Source organism: Rhinopithecus bieti, unplaced genomic scaffold, assembly GCF_001698545.2.
Source record: "Rhinopithecus bieti isolate Rb0 unplaced genomic scaffold, ASM169854v2 scaffold_3948, whole genome shotgun sequence".
In the NCBI taxonomy this organism is placed as follows: Eukaryota; Metazoa; Chordata; class Mammalia; order Primates; family Cercopithecidae; genus Rhinopithecus; species Rhinopithecus bieti.
In genome coordinates this window covers 4,558,907-4,582,392 of record NW_016804646.1, presented here as the reverse complement: position 1 = coordinate 4,582,392, position 23,486 = coordinate 4,558,907, and the positions used below count along the sequence as shown (strand labels likewise).

General features: G+C 39.0%; 1 protein-coding gene across 4 annotated transcripts in view; it reads right to left on the bottom strand.

Moving 5' to 3' along the window:
- Positions 1-23,486, bottom strand: part of PRKN (parkin RBR E3 ubiquitin protein ligase) — a 1,416,081-nt gene that overhangs the window by 1,110,569 nt on the left and 282,026 nt on the right. For all 4 annotated transcript variants that reach the window (XM_017869558.1, XM_017869559.1, XM_017869556.1 and 1 more), the window contains exon 2: positions 20,164-20,327. In XM_017869558.1, coding sequence (XP_017725047.1) covers positions 20,164-20,327 — 164 coding nt within the window. The remainder of the gene's footprint in view (positions 1-20,163; positions 20,328-23,486) is intronic.

The following is a 23,486-nucleotide window of genomic DNA, read 5'->3' as shown; positions in this document are numbered from 1 at the left end:
TGCTACTTTCAAAAATGGCTTATAGGACATTAAGAGTCTTAAGAAGAAGGCTGGGCGCTGTGGCTCACGCCTGTAATCCTAGCACTCTGGGAGGCTGAGGCGGGCGGATTACCTGAGCTGAGGAGTTCGAGACGAGCCCAGGCAAGATGGTGAAACCCCGTCTCTACTAAAATACAAAAAATTTGCCAGGCATGATGGCGTGCACCTGTAGTCCCAGCTACTTGGGAGGTGAAGGCAAGAAAATTGCTTGAACCTGGGAGGCGGAGGTTGCAATGAGCTGAGATCGCGCCACTGAGCTCCAGCCTGGGTGACAGAGCAAGACTCCATCTCCAAGGGACAAAAAAAAAAAAAAAAAAGCATCATGAGAAGGAAAGTAAAAATGATATTCTTCTAGTCGCTTTCTGGATTCTCTGCCTTTTATTGCTTCTATAGTACATATTCATATTACAAAGAAATCTGAATTGGAATAGATAATCATTTCCCTTACATATAAAAATGTAACTGGATATAGACATTGCCCCACCATCCTGGGGTTACATTCCTAGATACTCTTGGATTCCATCTGCACCTTCTCAACTAAGTACTTACAGATGTCTGGCTTTATATAGGTACACATCAGTAACTAGAACTAAGTGTTGAGGTAATAGGTAACAAGGAGACAACAGAGTGAATAACTCTGGCCATGATAAAAATGGCAGATCTAAGATGGAAATTATACTAGGAAATTCCCCAATCCTAAAAATACAGTTGGCCTTCCTCCCTCCCTCCCACATACCCTCCTTCCTTCCCTTTTCCTCTTTCATTTTTTATTTCTTTTGTAAGATATCTAGACAAAGTTCAGGTGCTATATAACCCAAGGACAATCTTCAGCTTCATTGTGTGAGATTTTATTCATGATTGCCTTATCACACACAATGACAGGGAGTAGGAGAAACCTCATTTGAGTATATAATCCGCTGAGTGTGATGCAAATGTCAGTATCTGTGGTCTCTCTGCAGTTACAACCCATTGGTTTCCTCTATTCTCATATCGCTTAGAGGTGAATTTCTAATTCTAGGAACTGGTCGTCATCAGAAATTGATGACTTCAAGAGTTAAATCAATTCAGCCAGTGCTACATGGTACCTTACAGAAGAGACCGTTAATTATACTAAATAATGTCTATTCGTTTATTCAACAAATACCTATCCAGTGCCCACCCACTGGATAAAAATAATCACCCTGGGTGTTTAGATGAATGCCTAATAACATAGGTGATGCTTATGCCATTCTAAAAGTGATGAATTGAACTGAACATTTATTTCCACACAAAAACTACACAGAGATGTTTATAGTAGCTTTGTTCATAATTGTCAAAGTTTGGAAGCAACCAGCGTGTCCTCAGAGGGTGAATAGGTAAATAAACGGTGGTACATTCAGACAATGAAACGCTATCCCATGCAAAAAAAGATGTATGTGACCAAGCCATGAAAGATACAAAAGAAACTTAAATGAATATTACTAAGTGAAAGAAGGCAATATGAAGAGGCTACTTTATGATTCTATCTATAGGACATTCTGGAAAAGGCACAACTATAAAAAAGGTAAACAGATTAGCGGTTGCCCAGGGAAAAGGGAAGAAATGGGTGAAGAGGTAGGGGACAGAAAATCTGTAAAGCAGTGAAAAGACTGCACAATACTACAGTGTTGGATCCATGTCACTAAACATTTGTCCAGACCCTAGGATGTATAACACCAAGAGTGAACCCTAATGTAGAGGACTGACTCTGAGTGATAATGAACTGTCAAGGATCAGTTGTAAGAAATGTACCACTGGGGGATGGGGGTGGGAATGTTGGTAGTGTGGAGGTTGTGTGTAAGTGGGGGAATAAGGTTGAGAATTTTCCATAATTTCCACACAATTTTGCTGTGAACCCAGAGCTGCTCTCAAAAACAAGTTTCATTAATTAAAAATCAAACTGCTGCTTTCAAGGTTCATGGTTCACAGCCACATAGGAGATGGGTGTCTTAGCCTCATGTAAGATGAAGAATTAGAACTAAAATCCTTATGTAGAATGGAGTCCTAGAAAGGCAATGACTTTAGTTAAAGGATGGACTAGAAAAAAACAAAAATCTACTCAATCAGAACAGGTGGAAGAGAAGAAAACTTACTGACCTGATACTAGAACTTACTTTTGATGGTTTGTAACCAGAGATCTGCTCTTCCTTTGATAAAGGGGTCAAATTTATACTACTTATATAGCCCATTTTTCACAACGCTGAAAAATAAACATAAAAAAGTAGTTACACGCTGCATGCCAGAGACACGCTTAAAACTATGGTGAAGAGACACACTGCCAGCCTGCCACGAAGCAGTCCCACAAAGCCCAAGAACTCACATTCTAACACATAAACCTTGTGAAAATATAATCTTCCAAGGGAGAGAAGCAATACACCCAGTCACCATCACGATTAGTTACTCAAGAATCATAGACACAGAATTTTGTATAGATATCATTAAATTGCTATTTTTCAAATGATTGAAGACTTAATGGAAGAACTTTGAAATATAAAACAAGAGCAGGATTCCATTAGAAAAGCCAGTGGAAAAGACATTGGAAAAGAATCAGACAGAAAACCCATCAATGAAATATCCATTCTTTGAATGCCACTGGGAATGCAAAATGGCCCAAAAATGGCATAAAGAGAATATACAACTAAGGGTAAAAGAAAGGCATGATTAAATTACCTGGAATGCAGCACAAAGAGAGAAAGTGATGAAAAACTTAGGAAGTAAGAGGTTCTGAAAAAGGAATAAAAAGTCCAACATATAATGAACTTGTATTCTAGAAATAGAGGAGAATGCAAAAGGAAGAGCAGCAATATTTGATGACACTGGTGTATATTTTTCTAGAACCAATTAAAGATATGAATGTTCTTATACAGGAATCGCAGTGAATATGGAAAGAAAGCCAAAGCAGGACACATGGATGTGATAGTGGCTGACCTCAAAGATGTGAAATGATTTCTAAAGCTGCAAGAGAGAAACAGATTACCTCTAAAAATACTGCAATTAGACTCACAACATACTTACCAGTAGCAAAGATAAACGCTATACACTATGTCTTCAAAGGACTGCAAGATAATAATCTCAATATAGAATTATCTTTCCTGTAATTCAGAAAATCAGACAAGTTATTCTTAAAGAAAAACAAGATGGGTGATGTGAAACCACTTGTCAGATATCACAAATTATAATAAAACTACAGTAATTACAACAACAGAGTATTGGTGCAGAGAAAGACAAATAGACAAACAGAACAGAGTAGAGGATACAAAATAGATCCAGGTATACAGAGAAACTTGATATATGTCAAAAGTGACCATACAAGGCATGACTATTCAATCATGGGAATATGTAACAGGTGATCTCTGTGGGAAAAAAATAAAAAAAAAAAAACTGGATCTTGCTCAGACGATACACATACACAAAGATAAATTCCAGTTGTTAAAGACCTATATTTAAATTTTTTTTTTTTTTTTTTTTTTTTTTTTGAGACAAGGTCTGGCTCTGTTACCCACGCTGGAGTGCACTGGCACAATCTCAGCTTACTACGACCTCTGCCTCCTGGGCTCAAGCCATCCTCCCACCTCATCATCCCAGGTAGCTGGGACTACAGGTGCACCAGCATGCCTGGCTAATTTTTGTATTATTTGTAGAAACGGGGTTTCACCATGTTGCCCAGGCTGGTGTTAAACTCCTGAGCTCAAAGGATACGCCCACCTGGGCCTCCCAAACTGCTGGGATTACAGGCATGAGCCACCATGCCCAGCCAAAAACTTTAAAATGTACACAAAAATATTCTTTAAAATATTCAAGGCCACAACATTGGAAAACTTTCACATTAGACACAGAAAATACAAATCATAAACAAAGATGAAGTAAGTTTTCCACATTAAAGTGGGAAATCTTATACATCCAATAACAGCATCAAAGCTAAGGAGAAAAACCAGAGGCTGGCAGATTATTTGTTTCCTACGTTCGCCCCAAAATACTAGTATACATTGTGCATTAAAATAATTCACACTTTAAAACCATCACAGGCCCATTAGAAAGTTTGGCCAAAGTATACTGAATGCTCAGAAGACAAAATGCAAACGACCAGTAAATGTGAAAAGATGCTTAACTGACTAGTAATTAGGGAAATACAAGTTAAATCTACAATGACAGGAAAATTTACACCAGTCAGGCTCAAAATTTAAAAGTCTGAAAAACATTGGCGAGGATGTGAATAATTGGGAGTTTAAATTGTTACAAACACCTAGCAGAGCCATTATTTAATATCTATTAATAGTAAAGCTGAAGTTATTGGTGCACAAATACCAGACCTAGGAATTGGTCTAGAGATACTCTGTACACAAGGAGACTTGTATAATAATGTTCAGTGCAGCACTGTTTGTGAAGCAAAAAAATTAGAAACAACTTAAATTCCAAATAGCATGAGAAAAAATCCATTGTGATGTCACACATGGAATGCTATTCATTAGTGAACACAGATGACCTACTGCTATATCAACTAACACGCATTAATCTCAAAATATGATTGAACAAATATGTTCAGTTGCATAAGATAGGTAACATCATATCATTTATTTAAAATTTAAAAACATGCAAGTTAGTAGTATTCCATATTAATTAGAGGCTGGTAAATAAATGTTTGTTTTGTTTTGTTTTGTTTTGTTTTGAGACGGAGTCTCACGCTGTCGCTCAGGCTGGAGTGCTGTGATGCGATCTCGACTCATTGCAAGCTCCGCCTTGCGGCTTCACACCATTCTCCTGCCTTAGCCTCCCGAGTAGCTGGGACTACAGGTGCCTACCACCATGGCCAACTAATTTTTTGTATTTTTTTTAGTAGAGACGGGGTAATAAATGTATTTTTTTAAGTATAAAAACATAGTTGTTAATGACAAATCCCAAATTCAGGATAATAGTTAACTCTGTAGAGAAGGCAGAAAGGGAACAGAATCAGAGAAAAGTACATCCAGGGCTTCAGTTTAAGTTGTAATATTTTTCTTAAGCTGAATGGTGGGCGCGCTAGTATTTGTCATATAATTCCCATATTCTTTTCCATCCCTGGTGTTTTGCAATAACAATTACAAATATGTATCTTCCTACAAAGTGTATATGATAGTTTATATATAATTCGTTCATCTTTGACTCGTAATGGAAATCTGACTTGCACAGGAAATCGAGATTGCTAATGTCAGACTTGCAAAAGAACAAGCATGCTAATCAAATTCAAAGTCACTAATGTAATTTCCATGTATTTCTATTACGGTTCTCTATTTCGATTCTACATCTAACCTTATCTTGACTGAGAATGTATGTGTTTATTCTCAAATAAGCTTTATCTGAAGAATGTGTCTTACTATATATTATTTGGTAGCACTAAGTATCAAAAATTGAGGCTCAAATTTATAATTCTGTTCTCTTCCACCCTCAACAACAGACAGATAAACAAACTTCCTACTGGAGATCGCCACCTAAAATTTATTTGAAACCTTAAACCTCTCAAATAAAGTTTATTTGAACTGCCCCCTCCAACAATAACACATTCCTCTTTCTCTTCCACTCTCCTCTGTGCCTGGTAGCCTCAATATCTAACATGAGTATCTTACATAGCCAAGTATCTATGTGTCATATTTCAATTTTCTCTTTCCCTTGCATCCCACAATGAGTACATCTGCCAGTTCCGTTGACACAACCTCTAAAACATCACAAAGCTATATGTGTCCCTCCATTACAACTTCTAGTACCCTAGTGAAGCCCCATGCTCCCTCCCTCAAACACCTAGACTAGCCTTCCAATTAGCCTCCTAGATTCCACCAACTTCCAGCCACACTTACCTCCCTCATGGCCTTGGCATGTGCTTACCTAACGCCCACTCTAGGTCCTTCACTCCCTCTCTCTGGAATGATTTTCTCCAGGTATTCCCAGGGCTGGCTCCTTTAGCTTTCAGTTCAAACTTCACCTTCCAAGAGAAGCTTTTCCTAAATTTCCAATATAAGGTAGTGTCACCAGTCCTCAGCCTATTTTAACTAATTCCAAGCACTTACCACTAACTGAAATTTACCATTTTTATTGCTTTACTTACTTTAACCCTGAAGATTGTATTTGGTTGCATGTACCAGAATACTGACTACAGAAGTATAACCAAATTGGGATTAATTTTCCCATGTTACAAGAAGTCTAGCCCTCAGCAACCCAAGTTTCTTCTATCCTTCTGCTCTGTCCTTTTAGCATGTGGCTTTTATCTTCATGGCACTCTGACTAAAAGCATTAATAACCTTCTTGCACATGGAATGTAGGCTCCACACAAAAAGGGACCTTGTCTGTCTTACCCATCACCAGAAGAATGACAGGTCCTGTGTTAACAGCTTGATCAGCTAGACCAGTGAAAGAGGAATTCAAGAGTCCTCAACCGCGGCATCACTTGTGCATCCTGGGAGTCCCGCACAATAGCTTCCATTCATTGGCCTTGGAGAGTCTACCTGGATTTCTCTTCTCATGCAGCCCTGGCCTTCATGGCCTTCTTTATTGGCTCTGCTTTAGTCCAGGACGTGGTCTCACGCTACAGTCACTTAAGTGGCCTGCCACCTGCCTCATTTCTCTTGCCACCTGGTCACACCCACGACACAAACTGATCATATTCATCTCTAGAACTCTTATGTTTTCTTAAAGTCTGCACTCAAATAGAAAGCTCCATAAAAGCCGGAACGCACCTGTTGTGCTTACCACTGCTCTCCACACCTAGGAACCAGGAGTGCTTGCTGCAGAGGAGACACCCTGCAAATGTTTAATAAAAGAATCCAAGGAAGCACCTAAATTCCCAAAGATTATGTGCAAAGCCCCTCTGCATTTGACCCGGCTTATCCTCTTCCTGGTATCACCTTCCTTATTCTCACTTTTTCCGTTTGTTTAGTCACAGCAAATAATTGCAATCCTAAAGTGGTGCCAGACCTTTGTATCTTTTCATATTTTATAATATCTGCATAAAATATTCCTTCCTTTTAAAAACAGGAAACTTCTATTTATCTCTTAATTCCCAGCTTATGATTCTCCTCAGCTTAGAGGCCTTACTGACTCCGCCTAGGAGAGCAGATGGCGCCTCCTGGGTGTAGCACTTCGATGATGATGACGGTGATGATGATGATGGTGTTAAAATCGTAATGCCAGCAACTGACATTGTGGGGTGTTGCAACATACAAGGCACTCTTGTAAGTGTTTCTGTATGGTGACTCATTTAACCCTTGTAGCAATCCCATGAGGTAGATAACACAATTTTTCTCATTTTTGGAGAGGAACTGAGGCACAGAGACATTAACTAATGCACCAAAGGTCAAAATGGCATAAGCTACATTCCAACCCATGTGGCCCACCTCCTAATCCATGCACTATGACTTGTGCACGTATTTGTACACTGTGACCTTAAAGATTGTTGGGAGCAAGGCTCATGCCTTATGACACATAATGGGTTCCCAATAAAAGAATGTTGAGTGAACAGATTTTTTTTTTTTTTTTTTTTTTTTGAGACGGAGTCTCGCTCTATCGCCCAGGCTGGAGTGCAGTGGCCGGATCTCAGCTCACTGCAAGCTCCGCCTCCCGGGTTTACGCCATTCTCCTGCCTCAGCCTCCCGAGTAGCTGGGACTACAAGCGCCCGCCACCTCGCCCGGCTAGTTTTTTGTATTTTTTAGTAGAGATGGGGTTTCACGGTGTTAGCCAGGATGGTCTCGATCTCCTGACCTCGTGATCCACCCGTCTCGGCCTCCCAAAGTGCTGGGATTACAGGCTTGAGCCACCGTGCCCAGCCGAGTGAACAGATTTTAAAACAATCAGTTGTATAAATACAGAATGGGGAAACTGGCATATATATCTATGTATATCTCTTGTAAAAACGGAGTAGGGGTTTAAACGAACTGTATGGCTCTCTAAGTCATATCATTAATCCTAAAAATAAAATACGGCCACATTAATAGGCAGATTATACCACGTGGCATGTAGTAACTCCAGCAGAGATCAGGCCACTTGGAGAATCTAGTGCTGTCCTCTCTCTTTAGAAAAGACCAAAGGCAGTTCGTCCAAAGTAGGTAAGACATATGGCTGCTAAAATAGGAAGAGAAATAACTGAGGGGCATATGGATTATCTTCAAGTATCTGAAAAAGTGTTATGGACGAAAATTTCTTCTGATTTAAAAGGACAGAACAAATCTAAGGGTGGAAGAACAGTGTGCTGAGATAAGGAACAAATTCCAGGGGTGTGTGCTGGGCCGGATCAGGCTGCCTCCTAAGAATGGTCGGGGAACACCTCTTCCCAACGCCGCCTCTTCCCAACGCCGCCTCTTCCCAACGCCACCTTCAGTGCTATCATGTTGGTCCCTTAAAAAAAAACAGGGCAGGCAGGTTTTGCAAGGAAACTCCAAAGTGACAACCAGAGCTTTGTATTTATAGAGAGCCAGTTTACCTGCTTATCACTGCATTTAACCCATTTAGTTGCAAAAAAGAAAAACATTACCTTGGTTTCCTTGTGGAGAATGGACAGTAATTGAGAATACTGCAGAGAGAGATGACTTTGTAACCCATAGATATGTATCATCAATGCGCACAGAAACTTAAGGAGGGGCCAATGTGATATGCAAACTGTTGTCAGTCATTTACATTTAGTTCTTTTAAAATTTATTTTTCTAGGAAATATCTATAAAAATACTATATGTAAAACTATTTCTAGGTCGGGAGGCTAAGGCAGGAGAATTGCTTGAACTGAAACCTAGGAGGCAGAGGTTGCAGTGAGCCAAGATCGCGCCACTGCACTCCAGCCTGGGCTACAGAGCAAGACTCTGTCTCATAAACAAAACAAAACAAAACAAAACAAAACAAAACTATTTATAGATTAAATACTTTTTATAGGTAAAACTCATTTTTTAAAAGAAACAGACTGATATTTTTATAGTTCTCTCATCAATCTCTTCTATTGAAAACAAAATAACAAAAGAAAATTGCCAATCATTTTGAATGAGAGATTGTCCACTACATTTCTCCACCAGAGGCAAGAATTAAAATACCAAGTCAAGCAGGAAACCCTAAAAGATTATCAGCAAATGTATTATATTTTTCAAATTCATAATGCAAAATCTATAGCTATGTTTTCTAATCAGATCAAGACTTCAAAGTAATTAGTGAATTTATTGCCATTTTCAAAAAGTAATACCCCTTATTATTTAACTTTCAATAGTATGGTTTTAATAAACTGAAATGAATCATTAGAAGAATTTCCCCCTTTACCATAACTGATTAAGTCTATTTTAAAGCTTATATGCCCTCTTCAGGGAAATTTTTAAAAATTTCAAATTGTATCAGTTAACAGGCCTGAATAACCAATGTATGACTGGTTAAATCAGATACATGCTTCCCCCCAAAAACAATGCCATTGAGTTGAAGGCAAAGGATAGAAATGAACTCACCAGCTATATGCAATATTATATGACATAAGCAATATTAAAGACTGGCATATATGAAACCAAGATTGGCCAGGCATGGTGGCTCACACCTGTAATCTCAGCACTTTGGGAGGCTAAGGCAGACAGATCACGAGGTCAGGAGTTCTAAACCATCCTGGCCAACATGGAAAAACCCCGTCTCTATTAAAAATACAAAAATTAGCTGGGTGTGGTGGCACACACCTGTAATCCCAGCTACTAGCGGGGCTGAGGCAGGAGAATCACTTGAACACGAGAGATGGAGATCACACCACTGCACTCCAGCCTATCCTGGCAACAAAGCGAGATGCCGTCTTAAAAAAAAACAACCACCAAATAAACAAACAGAAACCAACCTTTAAAACAAAGCCATCAAAACAAACACAAATACAAAAAGATCAGTATCTATTTAATCTGCAAGGCTAAAGCCACACAACTAGATTTCAGTGTACTACAAAATGACAGATTATGTAAATTCAAAATCTTCATTCTGCTCATAAATTACAGAGGCAAAAATATAACTATTTAAGTGGGTCTTAGAATGTATTTTCTCTTCAGAGAGCATCCTGATCCTCTTGCCCTCTATTTTACTTTCAAGTGACTCACAGACTCTTAGGAGAAATATGAAATTACCTCATGCTCCTTATTAAACAGATTTTGAACAGTAAGTACTCTTGCAAAATTGCTCCCCCAAATAAAATTTCATATATAGAGATATTCAGTGCATTAAAAAAGTAAACTCCATTAGAATAGAATATATTATTTTCTTAAGATAACTGTTTAGACTTAAGTCAAAGGAGTTCCCACAAATATATTCTATTCTCAGGTTAGTTCGAGTGTGGAATAGGCAATTTGGCATGAGGCAAAATGTCCCCTTTTGGAATGTTTTAAAACAGAATAAATCATGGGATGAATTTACTGCACATCACAAATAAAATGTTTATCTTTTCTTTTGTGAATTATTCATCAAATTAAACTAATAACAGGTCAAAATGTGTTTATGTGTCGGTCCTTTGTAGGTAAAATTTCATATAACACTCAAAACAAAAATATAAGCATTATTACTCTCTACACTTCATATAGATCAGAAAAATAATGACTGGAGAACTTAAATGACTTGCCCTTCCCAGAGAGTCTGACTTTAGAGTGATTCATATCTACTGTACTTCATTATAACAGTGTATTTGAAAGTCTAGTTGAATTCTAAGTGATTTCATCTAGTATATGACATTCTTGAAGTTTTGACTTCTCATTTATATATAGCAATAAGCATGTGTGTAGGATGGCATCATAAAACTCCCTTGGAATGAAAAAACATAAAAGGTCTTAGGCTCCTATAAGAACAGCATGTATCTCAATGTTCCTCAAAATGAGAAGAATTGACTCCAAGGTACAAAACAGGTAAACTGAGGAAGCAGACGTTAATTACTTTAGCAGCTTCTGAACTTCTTAGCGTCCAAGATTTAAATAACACTAGAACTATCTTAAACAAATGTTTGTGTTTATTTCCTCTCTTTTCTGAACAATGTTTTTGATGAATTATGTACAGATGGAATGCAAACACACAGACCCAATTGCCTTTGAAATACGTAAGGCTATAAAAATGAGCAGAAAATATCCTTGGCAAAACCTGCACTGAGCTTGCAAAAGCCCACATATTTGAAACTGAGTTTGTGATGTATTCAAAACACAAACATCAGTGGGTTCTCACATTTCTCATTTCTCCCTCTAACGTCAGAATATTCTATTAATTTAAAAACCAGAGCTCTGTGCCATAATTAGTCTACATATTAAATCTTACCTGAGTGATACCTCTGAATGCAAAGTGACCAGAACAAATAATTACACAGGAAACATTTCATGCAAAATAAAATTCAATGAATAAAATCTTCAATCCAATGTAGTTTACACAAGTACACCCACAAAAATTATAACTTTTCTCAAGAAATGCATTCCCCAAATGAATGTATGTTTATCTGTGTGAAGACATATACGCACAAAAGGCTAAAACATTTTTTAAAAATCCAAAACCAATTGATACTAGAACACTATACTGACACCAACTTTATAAATCATGGGCTTGTACAATAGTTCAATAAATACTTGATGTTCTGCCTCTATTCAAATGAGTCTGTGCATCCTCTGATTTAGTGCATGGCCAAAGAAAGATCTTTTAGCCCATCCTTCTGTGCCTTATAAAGGCTACTATGGCAATCTTCACTTGTCTAATATTAATATCAGTTAATTTAACGTCTGCTGCCAAATTGTTTATGAGAATTTTATTTTTATCAAAATTAAACCTAATATTTGAAGAAAAAAAAAAAGTTAACACAACATATTAGGCCAGACTCTCCCATTCCCATTTAATTGTGTTTTCTGTGTCTTACAGGTATCACTAAAGTTATACTTTAACATAAACTATTATAACATAAATGATCATATCCCACACATTTAACTTCATCTGCCATTTAACTTATATCTAAGGAAAATCAATGCTGGAGTAAATACTTACTAATGGTAACTTATTAATTAAAGCTATGATCTAAGCCCATATATAAATAGAAAATGAAGGAGCACATATACTCCCATATATATTCATCATAAGTGAGTTTGGTATATAAGTTTGAAAGAGGTTTCTCATATACAATCTTATTGTTCCGTGACAGTAATCTCAGGCTTGTTACAATGACTTGGTAAAAATGGAAAAAAGTAAAGACGAAGTTTCAGTGAATCATCTTTGGGTTCAGAGCTTTTGGATGTATAGACACAACCTCTCATTTCTTAAATTCTTTCCTAAAGGATGACGACTGTATTAAGCAAAATCTCAGATAACATCAGGTCAATTGGATGATGGCATCTTAGTCCAGTAATGGAGACAACAGAATATTTGAAACTAGGACTTCAGTGAATAGTAACACAGTTTCACAGTGTGTCATCTCTTCTCTGTCATTTATCAGGTTTCCTGTACCCTAATAAGATGCATCCTATGTTATGAGTTTGGAGATTGGATTGCTGCAGTTTCACCCTCTCACACATCGCTTGCCTTGGAATATGAGTGTAATCACAATGGAAACATCTGTGAGATGACAGCCTATTAAATGAATCCACAGACTATATATCTTCAGCCTTAGAAGTTAGAAGAATCTCAGCTTTTTTTTTTTTTTTTTTCTTAAGTCTATGCTTATTGATGGCAATCCTTAGAGATGTTCTGTAAGTCCACGTGGGCACAGAAATGTCAAGGCTTCCTTTCAACAGAAAAATAACATTTCTGAGGGTTCTGAATTACGCAAAGAGGTAAGTCATTCAGGGATACTTTCTGGCTGACACATAGACGCAACCAGATACAAATAGATGAAATAAGGGTCTTCCCGAAGTGAGCATTTGCTCTGTACAGATGATCATTCTTTGATTCTAGACTCGGACATGTAGCAGCTCTTACTTGTTCATATCATAATGTACCTGCTCTTTGGAGGAACTCAAGAGGATATGTATATTTGCCTAAATAAAGAAGGCCAGCAATAAGTTCCATTTGCAAGGCAACCCTTCAGAGAGAAGATGCCTGTATCAGTCCCGTAGTGATTGAGGATCTCATTGACACGACCAATCTCTTACACAGAAATAAATCGCTGCGCAACTGTGCTCTGGGTGTAATGGTATTGAGCCTGGCCTTCTTTTATCCTATAATCAGTTAAAATACGAATTATGTTGGTCATTTGCAGAATTCTTTTATATACAAACAAAAAATCATGGTGGAAATGTATTCAATGCTCTAAATTGATGCTAGCCTCTTTCTGTTTTATAGTCAATAGAGAAAGCAATCTCTACTAAAAATACAAAAATTGGCTGGGTGTGGTGGTACAGGTCTGAAATCCCAGCTACTTGAGAGGCTGAGGCAGGAGAATCACTTGAACCCAGGAGACAGAGGTCGCAGTGAGCCAAGATCATGCTACTGCACTCCAGCCTGCAGGACAGAGCAAGACTCTGTCTCAAAAAAAAAAAAGTTTTTGATTTACAAAAAAAAGCATTTAGCATAAATTTAGTTCACAAATTAAGCTATTACATCCCTAAATTATATTACATAAATATGTTACTAATGTTTTCTCTAACTTTATAACCACAACAGATCATTTATTTCCTTTTTTTTTTTTTTGAAACGGAGTCTCTCTATGGCCCAGGCTGGAATGCAATGGTGCGATCTCAGCTCACGGCCACCTCTGCCTCCTGGGTTGAAATGATTCCCCTGCCTCAGTTTCCTGAGTACCTGGGATTACAGGTTCATGTCACCATGCCCAGCTGATTTTTGTATTTTTAGTAGAGACAGGGTTTCACCATTTTGGACAAACTGGTCTCGAACTCCTGACCTAATGATCTGTCCGCCTCAGCCTCCCAAAGTGCTGGGATTACAGGAGTGAGCTACTGTGCCCAACCTAGCTTATTTATTTCCTAAAATTATAGTGTATAACTAACAAACTAATTTTAAAAATATGTACAACTGGAGTACACAATTGTCAAGAACTATTTACTTTTGCTTAGTTGAAATATTTGGTAAAGACTTTGCAAATAAACACTCATCATGTCTATTCTGACCTATAATGTGCTAAAATTCTGTTTAAGAATTCAAGAAAGAGGCCAGGCACGGTGGCTCATGCCTGTAATCTCAGCACTTTGGGAGGACGAGATGAGTGGATCACCTGAGGTAAGGAGTTTGAGACCAGCCTGGCCAACATGGTGAAATCCCATCTCTACTAAAAATATAAAAATGAGCCGGGCATGGTAGCAGGCGCCTGTAGTCCCTGCTATTCAGGAGGCTGAGGCAGGAGAATTGCTTGAACCCAGATGCGGAGCTTGCTGTGAGCAGGGATTCTGCCATTGCACTCCAGCAATGTTGTTGCAGTCAGCACAGAGGACGGTCAAAGGGTCCCTTCTGTTACACTTTCACGGCCGCACCCTCCTCTCGCCTGCTTCCACTCCCTTCAGAACTGCTGGGAAGCATGAATCTATTCTCCATTTCTATCATTTTGTCATTTTGAGAATGTTATATAAATAAAATTATTCAGTGTACGACCTTTGGGGAAGGGTTTTTTCCACACAGTACATTTCCCCTGAGATCTATCCAAGATATTTTGTGCATCAACAGCCTGCTCCTTTTTTACTGCCGAGTAATATTCCAGGGTATGGAGGTACCAGTTTGTTGAACCATTGACTGTGAAAGACATCAGAGTTGTTTCCATGTTCTGCTAATATGAATAAAACTGCTATAAATGTTCATATACAGATTTGTCTGTGTACCTATGTCTTCATTTCTCGAGGATAAATAAATAAGAGTATAACTCTGTCATCTGGTAAATACATATGTCATTTTTAAAGAAACTGCTATATTCTTTTCCAGAGTGGCTCTACCATTTTATATTCCCATTAGGAATTTGTGAGTAATCCAATTTCTCCACATCCTCACCAGCATTTGGTGTTGTCTTTACTTTGTATTTTAGCCATTTACCTACTTCACCGATTACTGTAGACGTTACTTTATACCTTCTTAACTTGTCATGTTCTACTGCAGTTGCTATTTTATAGGTTAAGTTTAGAAATCTTATCTTTCCTTGCATCTGTGTTTATATTTGCCTGAAATGCTTCCTCTACATGTAGAAATACATTAGACAATGCTGTAACTTTTGCTGCAACCCTCAAACATAATTTAGAAAATTCAAGAGGAGAAAAACAGTGCATTGTATTTACCTATATTTGTGCTTACTATGTTTTTCCCTCCTTCCTAGTGCTCCGAAATTCCTTTTTTTGTTGTTGTTTCATTTGTCTAGAAAATTTCTTTAGCCATTCTTTTAGGGTAGGTCTGCTGGTGACAAATTCGCTTAGCTTTTCCTGATCTAAAAAAAAAGGATTGATTTGTTCTTTATTCCTGAACGACATTTTCACTGGGTATAATATTACAGGTTGGCAGTTCTTTTCTTTCAGTATTTGAAAACCATTGTGCCCCTTCCTTCTAGCCTTCATGGTTTCTGATGAGAAATCCACTGTATTTAGAACAATTTTACCCCTATAGGGAAGGTGTGATATTTCTCTGGCTTCTTTCAAGATTTACAATTTGTCTTTAGTCTTAAGAAGCTGAAGTATGTTGTGTGTTGGTGTGGGTTTCTTTGCGTTTTTCCTGTTTTAGATTCACTCAGCTTTATGAATCCATCTATAACTTTATGTCTCTTGCAGACTTCGGAAGTTTCCAACAATTATTTCTTTGAGCACTTGCCCACCATTATCTTCTTCTTCCAGGAATCCCGTGACACAAACTTTAAATGCTCCATCAAAGGCCCACGGGTCTCTGAGGCTCTATTCCCTTTTTCTTTTCCCAGCCTAGTTTTTCTTTGCCATTTCGAGTGTGTCATTTCTATGTTCCATCTTCCAGTTCACTGACTCTTTTCTCTGTTCCTTCCATTCTTGTGTCATACCCGTCAGTGAGTGTTTTATTTCAGAAATTTCAAACAAAAGGCTCTCCACTCGGCCTTTACTAGTGTTGGTGGGGACAAGGATAGGGCCGCAGTTTTTCTGTTGCGTTTGGCTGGAGTAGACTGGTTATTGTCTAAATGTTTTCTGTGTTGCTAGGCAGCCCCTTTCTGAGTCCTTTGGATAAAAAACAGGCCATTGTTGGGGATTTCTTCCTTCCTTCCTTTCTTCCTTTTCCCTTCCCCCCTCCCTTTTCTCTCTGCCCCTCCATTCCTCTCCACTTCTTTTCTCCTCTTTTCTTTTTGTCTACACATGTTGACATTTCCAGGTTGCCAGTTTCTTCAGTTTCACATCTGAGGTAATGTGGCAAAAAGAAAACTCAAGAAATTCACCTCTGTATTCTTCCTTGGGTTCTAAAATCCCTACTCTGTCCACATTCTTCTCACCATTTTCAGAATCTTCATAAGCTTGTACAGCTGACCCTTGAATAACATGGGTTTAAACTGCATGGGTCCATTTATATGCAGATTTTCTTCTGCTTCTGCCACCCCTGAGACAATAAGACCAACTCCCCCTCTTCCTCTTCCTCCTTAGTCTACTCAATATGAAGACAAAGACGATGAAAATCTTGATGATCCACTTCTACTTAATGCATAGTAAATATGTTTTCTCCTTTTTTGTAATGTTCTTAATGTTTTCTCTAGCTTTTTTTTATTATAAGCATACATCACATATTACCTATGAAAAATATGTATTAATCAACTGTTTATGATGTCAGTAAGGCTTCCCGTCAATAGCAGGCTATTGGTAAAGTGTGGCGGAGATAAAAGTATACATGAATTTTGTTGACATAGTGGTTGGCACCCCTAACTCCATGACTCCACGAGTCAACTGTACAATATGCAATGTGTAGGCTTTTTAGTGCAGTTGCTGGGAGGAAGAGGGAAAAGTATGTCTACTGCAACTTCCCAGAAGCAGAATGTGTGCTAGATCATTCTTTTTTCAATGTCTATTTTTTTTCCATTTTCCTTTAATTCTTTAAAGTTCTTAGAGTCTTGCCAACAACAAAACTGAACAGATGAGTGTGTAATGAAAAGAACTATCCTTTAAAAGTGCTTTCTAAGTGGCCTGTGGACATGTTCTCCCGGAATTGAGAATTCTATGAAAATTTTTTAGATGTGACATCAATTCTATTATAATCTTACAAATACCCTTTGCCAGTTAAATAGACAAACTCGCTTTTTAAAATTAGGACATTTCATAAGACTATGGTCTCAAGCTACAGTTCCCCAAAGTACCTGGGGTGAGGCACTAAAACTAATTTCCTCCTCAAAGAAGGTGAAACTAAGTGTGAGAGATACTGCTCAATATGTGGGGTGAGCATTGCCTCAGTGTTCCTAGGATACTCCCAACATATACCTTTTGTCCTGGAATAATTATTGATGGGGTATTCTTTTATACTCACAATATCTAATTTTGCATGATAAGCTAATATATATGTTCATATCACCTATAATAATGAAAATGAAAACAGGAGGAAAACACCCAGCAGGCACAGATACCACCCCAGTCATCTCCGCTTCAGGACACCACGGTGTATATTTACTGTTCATTAGTGGAAGCATTAAGTAGCTCATATGCAAGGTCCATCTTCTTTTTCTCAGCAGCAACTTATTACTATATATTTTGTGCTTATACTGTGAAATATAGCACCTGTAATGATAATGAGTAACTAAAAGGTATTGACTAAATAGTTGCAAACATATGTTCTAAGATTATACAAGAATATCAAAGGATGCTAACATTCTGCCAGTTGTACACTTAAAGAAAACACAGACATCAATTTGCAATTACATGTGTAACTTCCTAGTCTTTACAGTGAAACTCTTCTATGAACAAAGTTTGCCGACTTCTCGGCACCTAAATCATTTAACTGTGATTTAATATAAGTTCCATAATTATCAACTTTTCTTTTTCAGTGTCCTCAGACATAAGTTCTCAACACCCAGTTAGACATCTCCAAACACATGTACTCAGCTGGCATCAACTCCCATCATGTTGGAACAACGCAGCACCCTTCCCCCAACCAAACTGGGTCTTCAGACTTCCCATTTCCTTCTATGGCAACCCATTTTTCTCTAGTTCCCCACCAATGAAACTTCAATGCCAAGTTAGTCAAGGTTATGTGAAATATAGCCCATATTTTTTGTCCAATCTTCAATATCTCCTTCAGGTTCTAGAAAAACAAGAACCCACCCTTTTCAGCAAGCATTCTCAATGCTCATTCCTCCATTCCTCCATCTACAGAATCCTACCTCAATTCAATTCATCCATGAAGTTCTTCCTGATGAATTCCAACCAGATGTGTTTTCTCCACCTTTAAAACTTCATAATATTTTCAGGTGCAATATGGCAGTTATGTTTCATATTCATATATTATAGCTATTAGGTTGAACCACATGAAATTGTTGAACCGATAAAAATGGCAATCCCATATGGTTCAATCTAATATTTCTCTTGGTTTTAGGGCTCATAAATAAAGAGCAGTCTCCATGAAAACAGGGGCTGAGTCATGTCTCTCTTTTGGATCCCCTGAGAAGCCTAGGACATTGGAAGGGCTTAAAAAGTGTTTGTCAAAATAAAGACTCATAAATCAACACATGTCTTATGCATATGTTTGCAAAGTCAATCCTCTGAAGCAATTAGTCTAACTACATATGAAATCACTAATTGTTATACAAATCAGCACAAATGGCAGTTTAGAACCTGAAGGTTCTGGCAATATAAAATGTTTTGATTCAAGGAGCTGTTTTAAAATTATTTATTTGTGAAGGAAACATCCTTGGATTTAGAAGTTGGCAGATACAGTGAAAAGCTTTTTAGCTGACTGAAATAGAAAAAAAAAATCAAAACACTTTTTAGCACATGCACTTCCCTTATAAAACCAAATTGCCTGAAAGCAGAGCCCAGCAGTTTGTGCACAATGAGTGTGCGCCTCAACACCATCAGCAGGAGATGCAAAATGCAGAATGACAGGAACAATTTGCATTTCTATAGCTTCTTTGTATACCCAAACTCTGAGAGCATTTTACAAAGCCATAAATACCATCACCCGGAAGAGACTGGGAAAGGATGCAGATACAAGGATGGACTTCGTGTACCCTGACCCAGGAGTACCCCTGTGCAGAGCAGTGGCCCCCATACAGCTGTAAACCTGAGTGCCATTAATTGATGCTGGTTAAGAAAAGGGGAACACATATCTGCAGGGTCCGTAATAGTCACAGGGAGCATTCCCAGAAAGTGTTTGTCTTTCTTGCATTCACAAAGAATAATGTCAACAAATGGTGAGCTGTATTTGCGAGTTTCCCCAACAAAGGACTGGTCTCTAGTTCTAGGTGATGGTGGTATTATCAATCACCTCACCAGTTCCCCCTAATTCCTACAAAGATCACCAATCCGAATGACAAGTGTGTAGGGCTTTCATGGGGCTAGGAGCAGTGGGCTGCCAGAAGCTCTGCTGGGGCCAGGAGAGAAGAGAGCATCATTCACTCTTATTATGTTGCAGGAGCCTATTTCCAGGGACAATTTTACTGGACCTTGGAGAAATTCAATGCAAAGGTATACTTCTGTTGTGCTCCAGGCTTCCTTCCCCACCAGCTGCGGAACTGTGCAGTTCTGGTCCTGGCCAAGCAGTGTCCAAAGTTAGTTGCCAATGAGGCCTGGAGCCCACACCTCCTCTAGCGTAGCATAGCAGCAGCCCTCACTATCCTCCAGGGGTCACAATTGGGTTACGAATTCCTCACAGTGCAGGGACTGAGCAGCCTGACTGGGAACAATTTATTCGAATCCTTCTTCATTAAGATTCAAATGGAATAAGTAAGGCAGAAATTGAACAGACACAGAAATTGTGCCTTGCTGCTCCTGTAGTCAGTAAACATTTATTCACTAAGCCTAGCTCGTGTGTTCTTTCTTTCTCTCTCTCACACACACAGTTGTTCTTCCAATCTTTCCTGCTTGCTGTGTTAATGCATAATTAAGAAGGTCAGAATTAATGAAGCAGTGTGGAGTAAAGTTCAAGGAATCCCCAGGCACTATTTATTCTATTAGATCTCAGGAATGAATGTCAGATTGGCAGCGCAGGCGGCATGAGTAATGGAGCTGGCAGCATCCCAGGAATGGCCACCAAGGGAGACTCACCTGCACCGTCCAGTCATTCCTCAGCTCCTTCCCTGCGAAAATCACACGCAACTGGTCAGTCGGAACCCCCTGTCGCTTAGCAACCACCTCCTTGAGCTGGAAGATGCTGGTGTCAGAATCGACCTCCACTGGGAAACCATGGCTGGAGTTGAACCTGACAAACACTGACCAAGGAAATTGGAAGGGAGAAAGGAAGTGAGCATCACTTGAAGCCCTTAAATGGCCATAGCAACATTTCTCAACTGACTTACCCCTTGCGGCCTTTCAGTGAATGGCATATATTTTCTTTCACTTAAACAACAAAAAACTTAATGCTATAGAGCAATATTTGTGAAAAACAGAGTTGCCCATGAGATTTCCCTTTCATATATTCGTCAGTGACCTCCAAACCAAAATTGCATTTTCCCTTTGACATCCATCCTGAGAAATAGAGAGGCTTTGAGCAGGACACTTGCCTGATTGGAATTGAAAGAGTCCCATGAGTTTATTGAAGAGACTCAGCTCTGACAGCCTGTACACACTCACACTCCCTCCACAGTGAAGCTCTTAATAAAAATACGAGGCAATGTATTAGCACTCAAGGTATAGCAATGGAAAAAATCCAAGCTGCTCTATAGACCAGAGCGAAGACCCACTAGGGGCTATGGCTCAGAGTCCTAGACTTGGATGGTCCTGGCCAAAATGCTCCACTGGGTCTATGAAGACAATTATTTGCCCTTTACTTTGGAAGGGAGGGGGTGGGGATGCTAGTGACACCATTTGTCTTATTGAAGCCACTGTTCCCCGTGAGACCCAGGCTGCATCCTCTAGTCTGTTTGCATGCTGTCTTCTCACCGCACCTGCTGTCCCACCTCTTCAGCATCTCTCATCTGCCCTTTCCTTTCCATTCTTTCTCTCACTGCTCAAAGTCACACTCTCATCACATCTTTTCTAGAGCCTCATAATAGCCCCCAACTGGAGTTTTGATCCAGTCCATTCACCTCCAAAAGGCCCTACATAGTTCTGCAAAATGAACCTTATTACTACAGAGCTATGTCACACCACTCAAATCCTTTAAGTCTCACACTGTTGGTTGGTGAGGAAAGACTCCAAGATCCCTTTCATCTAGCACAAACCTATATTCCAGCATTTTCTTCATTAGTCTCCATGTGTACTCTGTTAAAAAAAAAAAAAAATCACAGAAAACTGCTGCACACAACTTCTTGCTTTTATTCATGACCTCCCTCCTTCTCCTCCTCCTACTGAAATCCTGCCTACCCCCATGGCCCACTTCAAATGTGACCTCCTCCAAGAAGCCTCTGGCTCTCAGCTCCTGCAAAAGCCTGATTTTCCCTATTCAGGGCACCAGTGGCATTTACTATGTACATCTTATAATATCCAACACATTCCTTGTGGAAGCAGGATGGCATAAGGGTTGAAAGTACATCCTGCAGCGTTAGGAAGACCCATGCAAAAATTCCCACAGACTCCTTTAACTAGCTTAGGATGCTAGGGGTCAATCTATATATCCTGCAGCGTTAGGAAGACTGATGCAAAAATTCCCACAGACTCCTTTAACTGGCCTAGGATGCTAGGGGTCAATCTATTAACCTTCTTTAGGTCTCAGTTCCTTTATCTTGAAAACATAAATAAACCATCGACCACATTATTTGACTCATTAAATGATATTTATAGTATTTAAAACGATCATCTTGTAACCTTTAAAAATAATGGACGTTTAGCTGTTTTTGATATACATTTTGCCTTCTTTAAAAGATAATAAACTCCTCAAGGGCAAGTACTATTGTTTATTTACTGCTGTGTTTCTTTTAAATGTAGTACTATAGCTAATTATTTCTCAATTACAATGTGAGATGACACACTTCATCATAATTATAATAATTATTACTACGCCAATAATTATCAGGCACTTACTATGTGCCAGACATTGTGCTCTCACATGGTTTTTCTAAGCCTCCCAGTGATCTGGTCAGGTCCCTATTATCATCCTTATTTTATAGAATAAACGAAGGCCCAGGGAATGGTACCCACTTTTCTAAGGACATTAATTACTTTCTAATAGAGCCGGGTTTCAAATTTATTTCAATCTAACTCTAAAGCTCATTCCATTTCTACTAAAATAGGCTTCCAGAAATCATCTCAGAAGAAAAGTCTAGACCGGGCACAGTGGTTCAAGCCTGTAATCCTAACACTTTGGGAGACCAAGGGGCAAGGATCACTTGAGCCCAGAAGTTCAAGACCAGCCTAGGTAACAAAGTGAGACCCCCATCTCTACAAAAAATTTTTTAAACAATCAGCAGGGTGCGGCGGCGGGCACCTGCAGTCCCAGCTACTCCGGAGCCTGAGGTGGGATGGTTGTGTAAGCCCAGGAATTAGAGGTTTCAGTAAGCTGTGGTTGTGCCACCTCACTCTGTCACCCTGGGTGACAGAGATCTTGTCTTAAAAAAGTCCACATTTCTGCCGGGCGCGGTGGCTCACGCCTGTAATCCCAGCCTTTTGGGAGGCCAAGGTGGGTGGATCACAAAGTCAGGAGATCGAGACCATCCTGGATAACACGGTGAAACCTCGTCTCTCCTAAAAATACAAAAAAATTATTCAGGCATGGTGGCACATGCCTGTAGTCCCAGCTACTCAGGAGGCTGAGGCAGGAGAATGGTGTGAACCTGGGAGGCAGAGCTTGCAGTGAGCCGAGATTGTGCCACTGCACTCCAGCCTGGGTGACAGGGCAATACTCTGTCTCAAAGAAAAAAAAAAAAAAAAAAAAAAGTCCACATTTCTATCCCTCATGATTAAACAGATAACAACAAAAAGCCTTTATGAGATAAATCAGATATTCCCTATATGGGTGAGCAGTACAAATAAATAAAAGCTCCAGTGAAGAGCTAAGAGCAAAGGACCATGAACAATAACCATGAACAACATGAGCCCCAAAACAGAAATGACGCTCAAGTGAGGGCAGGTGTCCCAGATGGCACCACAAGAACAAAAACCTGACATCTCTGACCAGCATGGAAAATGTTTAGCAAAAGGAAGGACGACTAGTGACAAAGTGCTCCAAATAAAGAAAATTCATGAAAAATACTAATTACAGAGGAAAAGGTGCTTTTGATACACTTTTAAGTCAATTTCATTCAACACCTTTGAAAATAGAGTGGAAGAAACCAAAATATACTGGAAGTACTGAGGTATCTTCACAGTATCCTCAGATCAGAGACCATAAAACAACCAACATCAGATAAGACACATGACAAGTTAGGGGCTATGGGGACAAAAGATATGATCCCAGTTCTACATTTCATTTTCTACTAGTGAGAATAGATTCA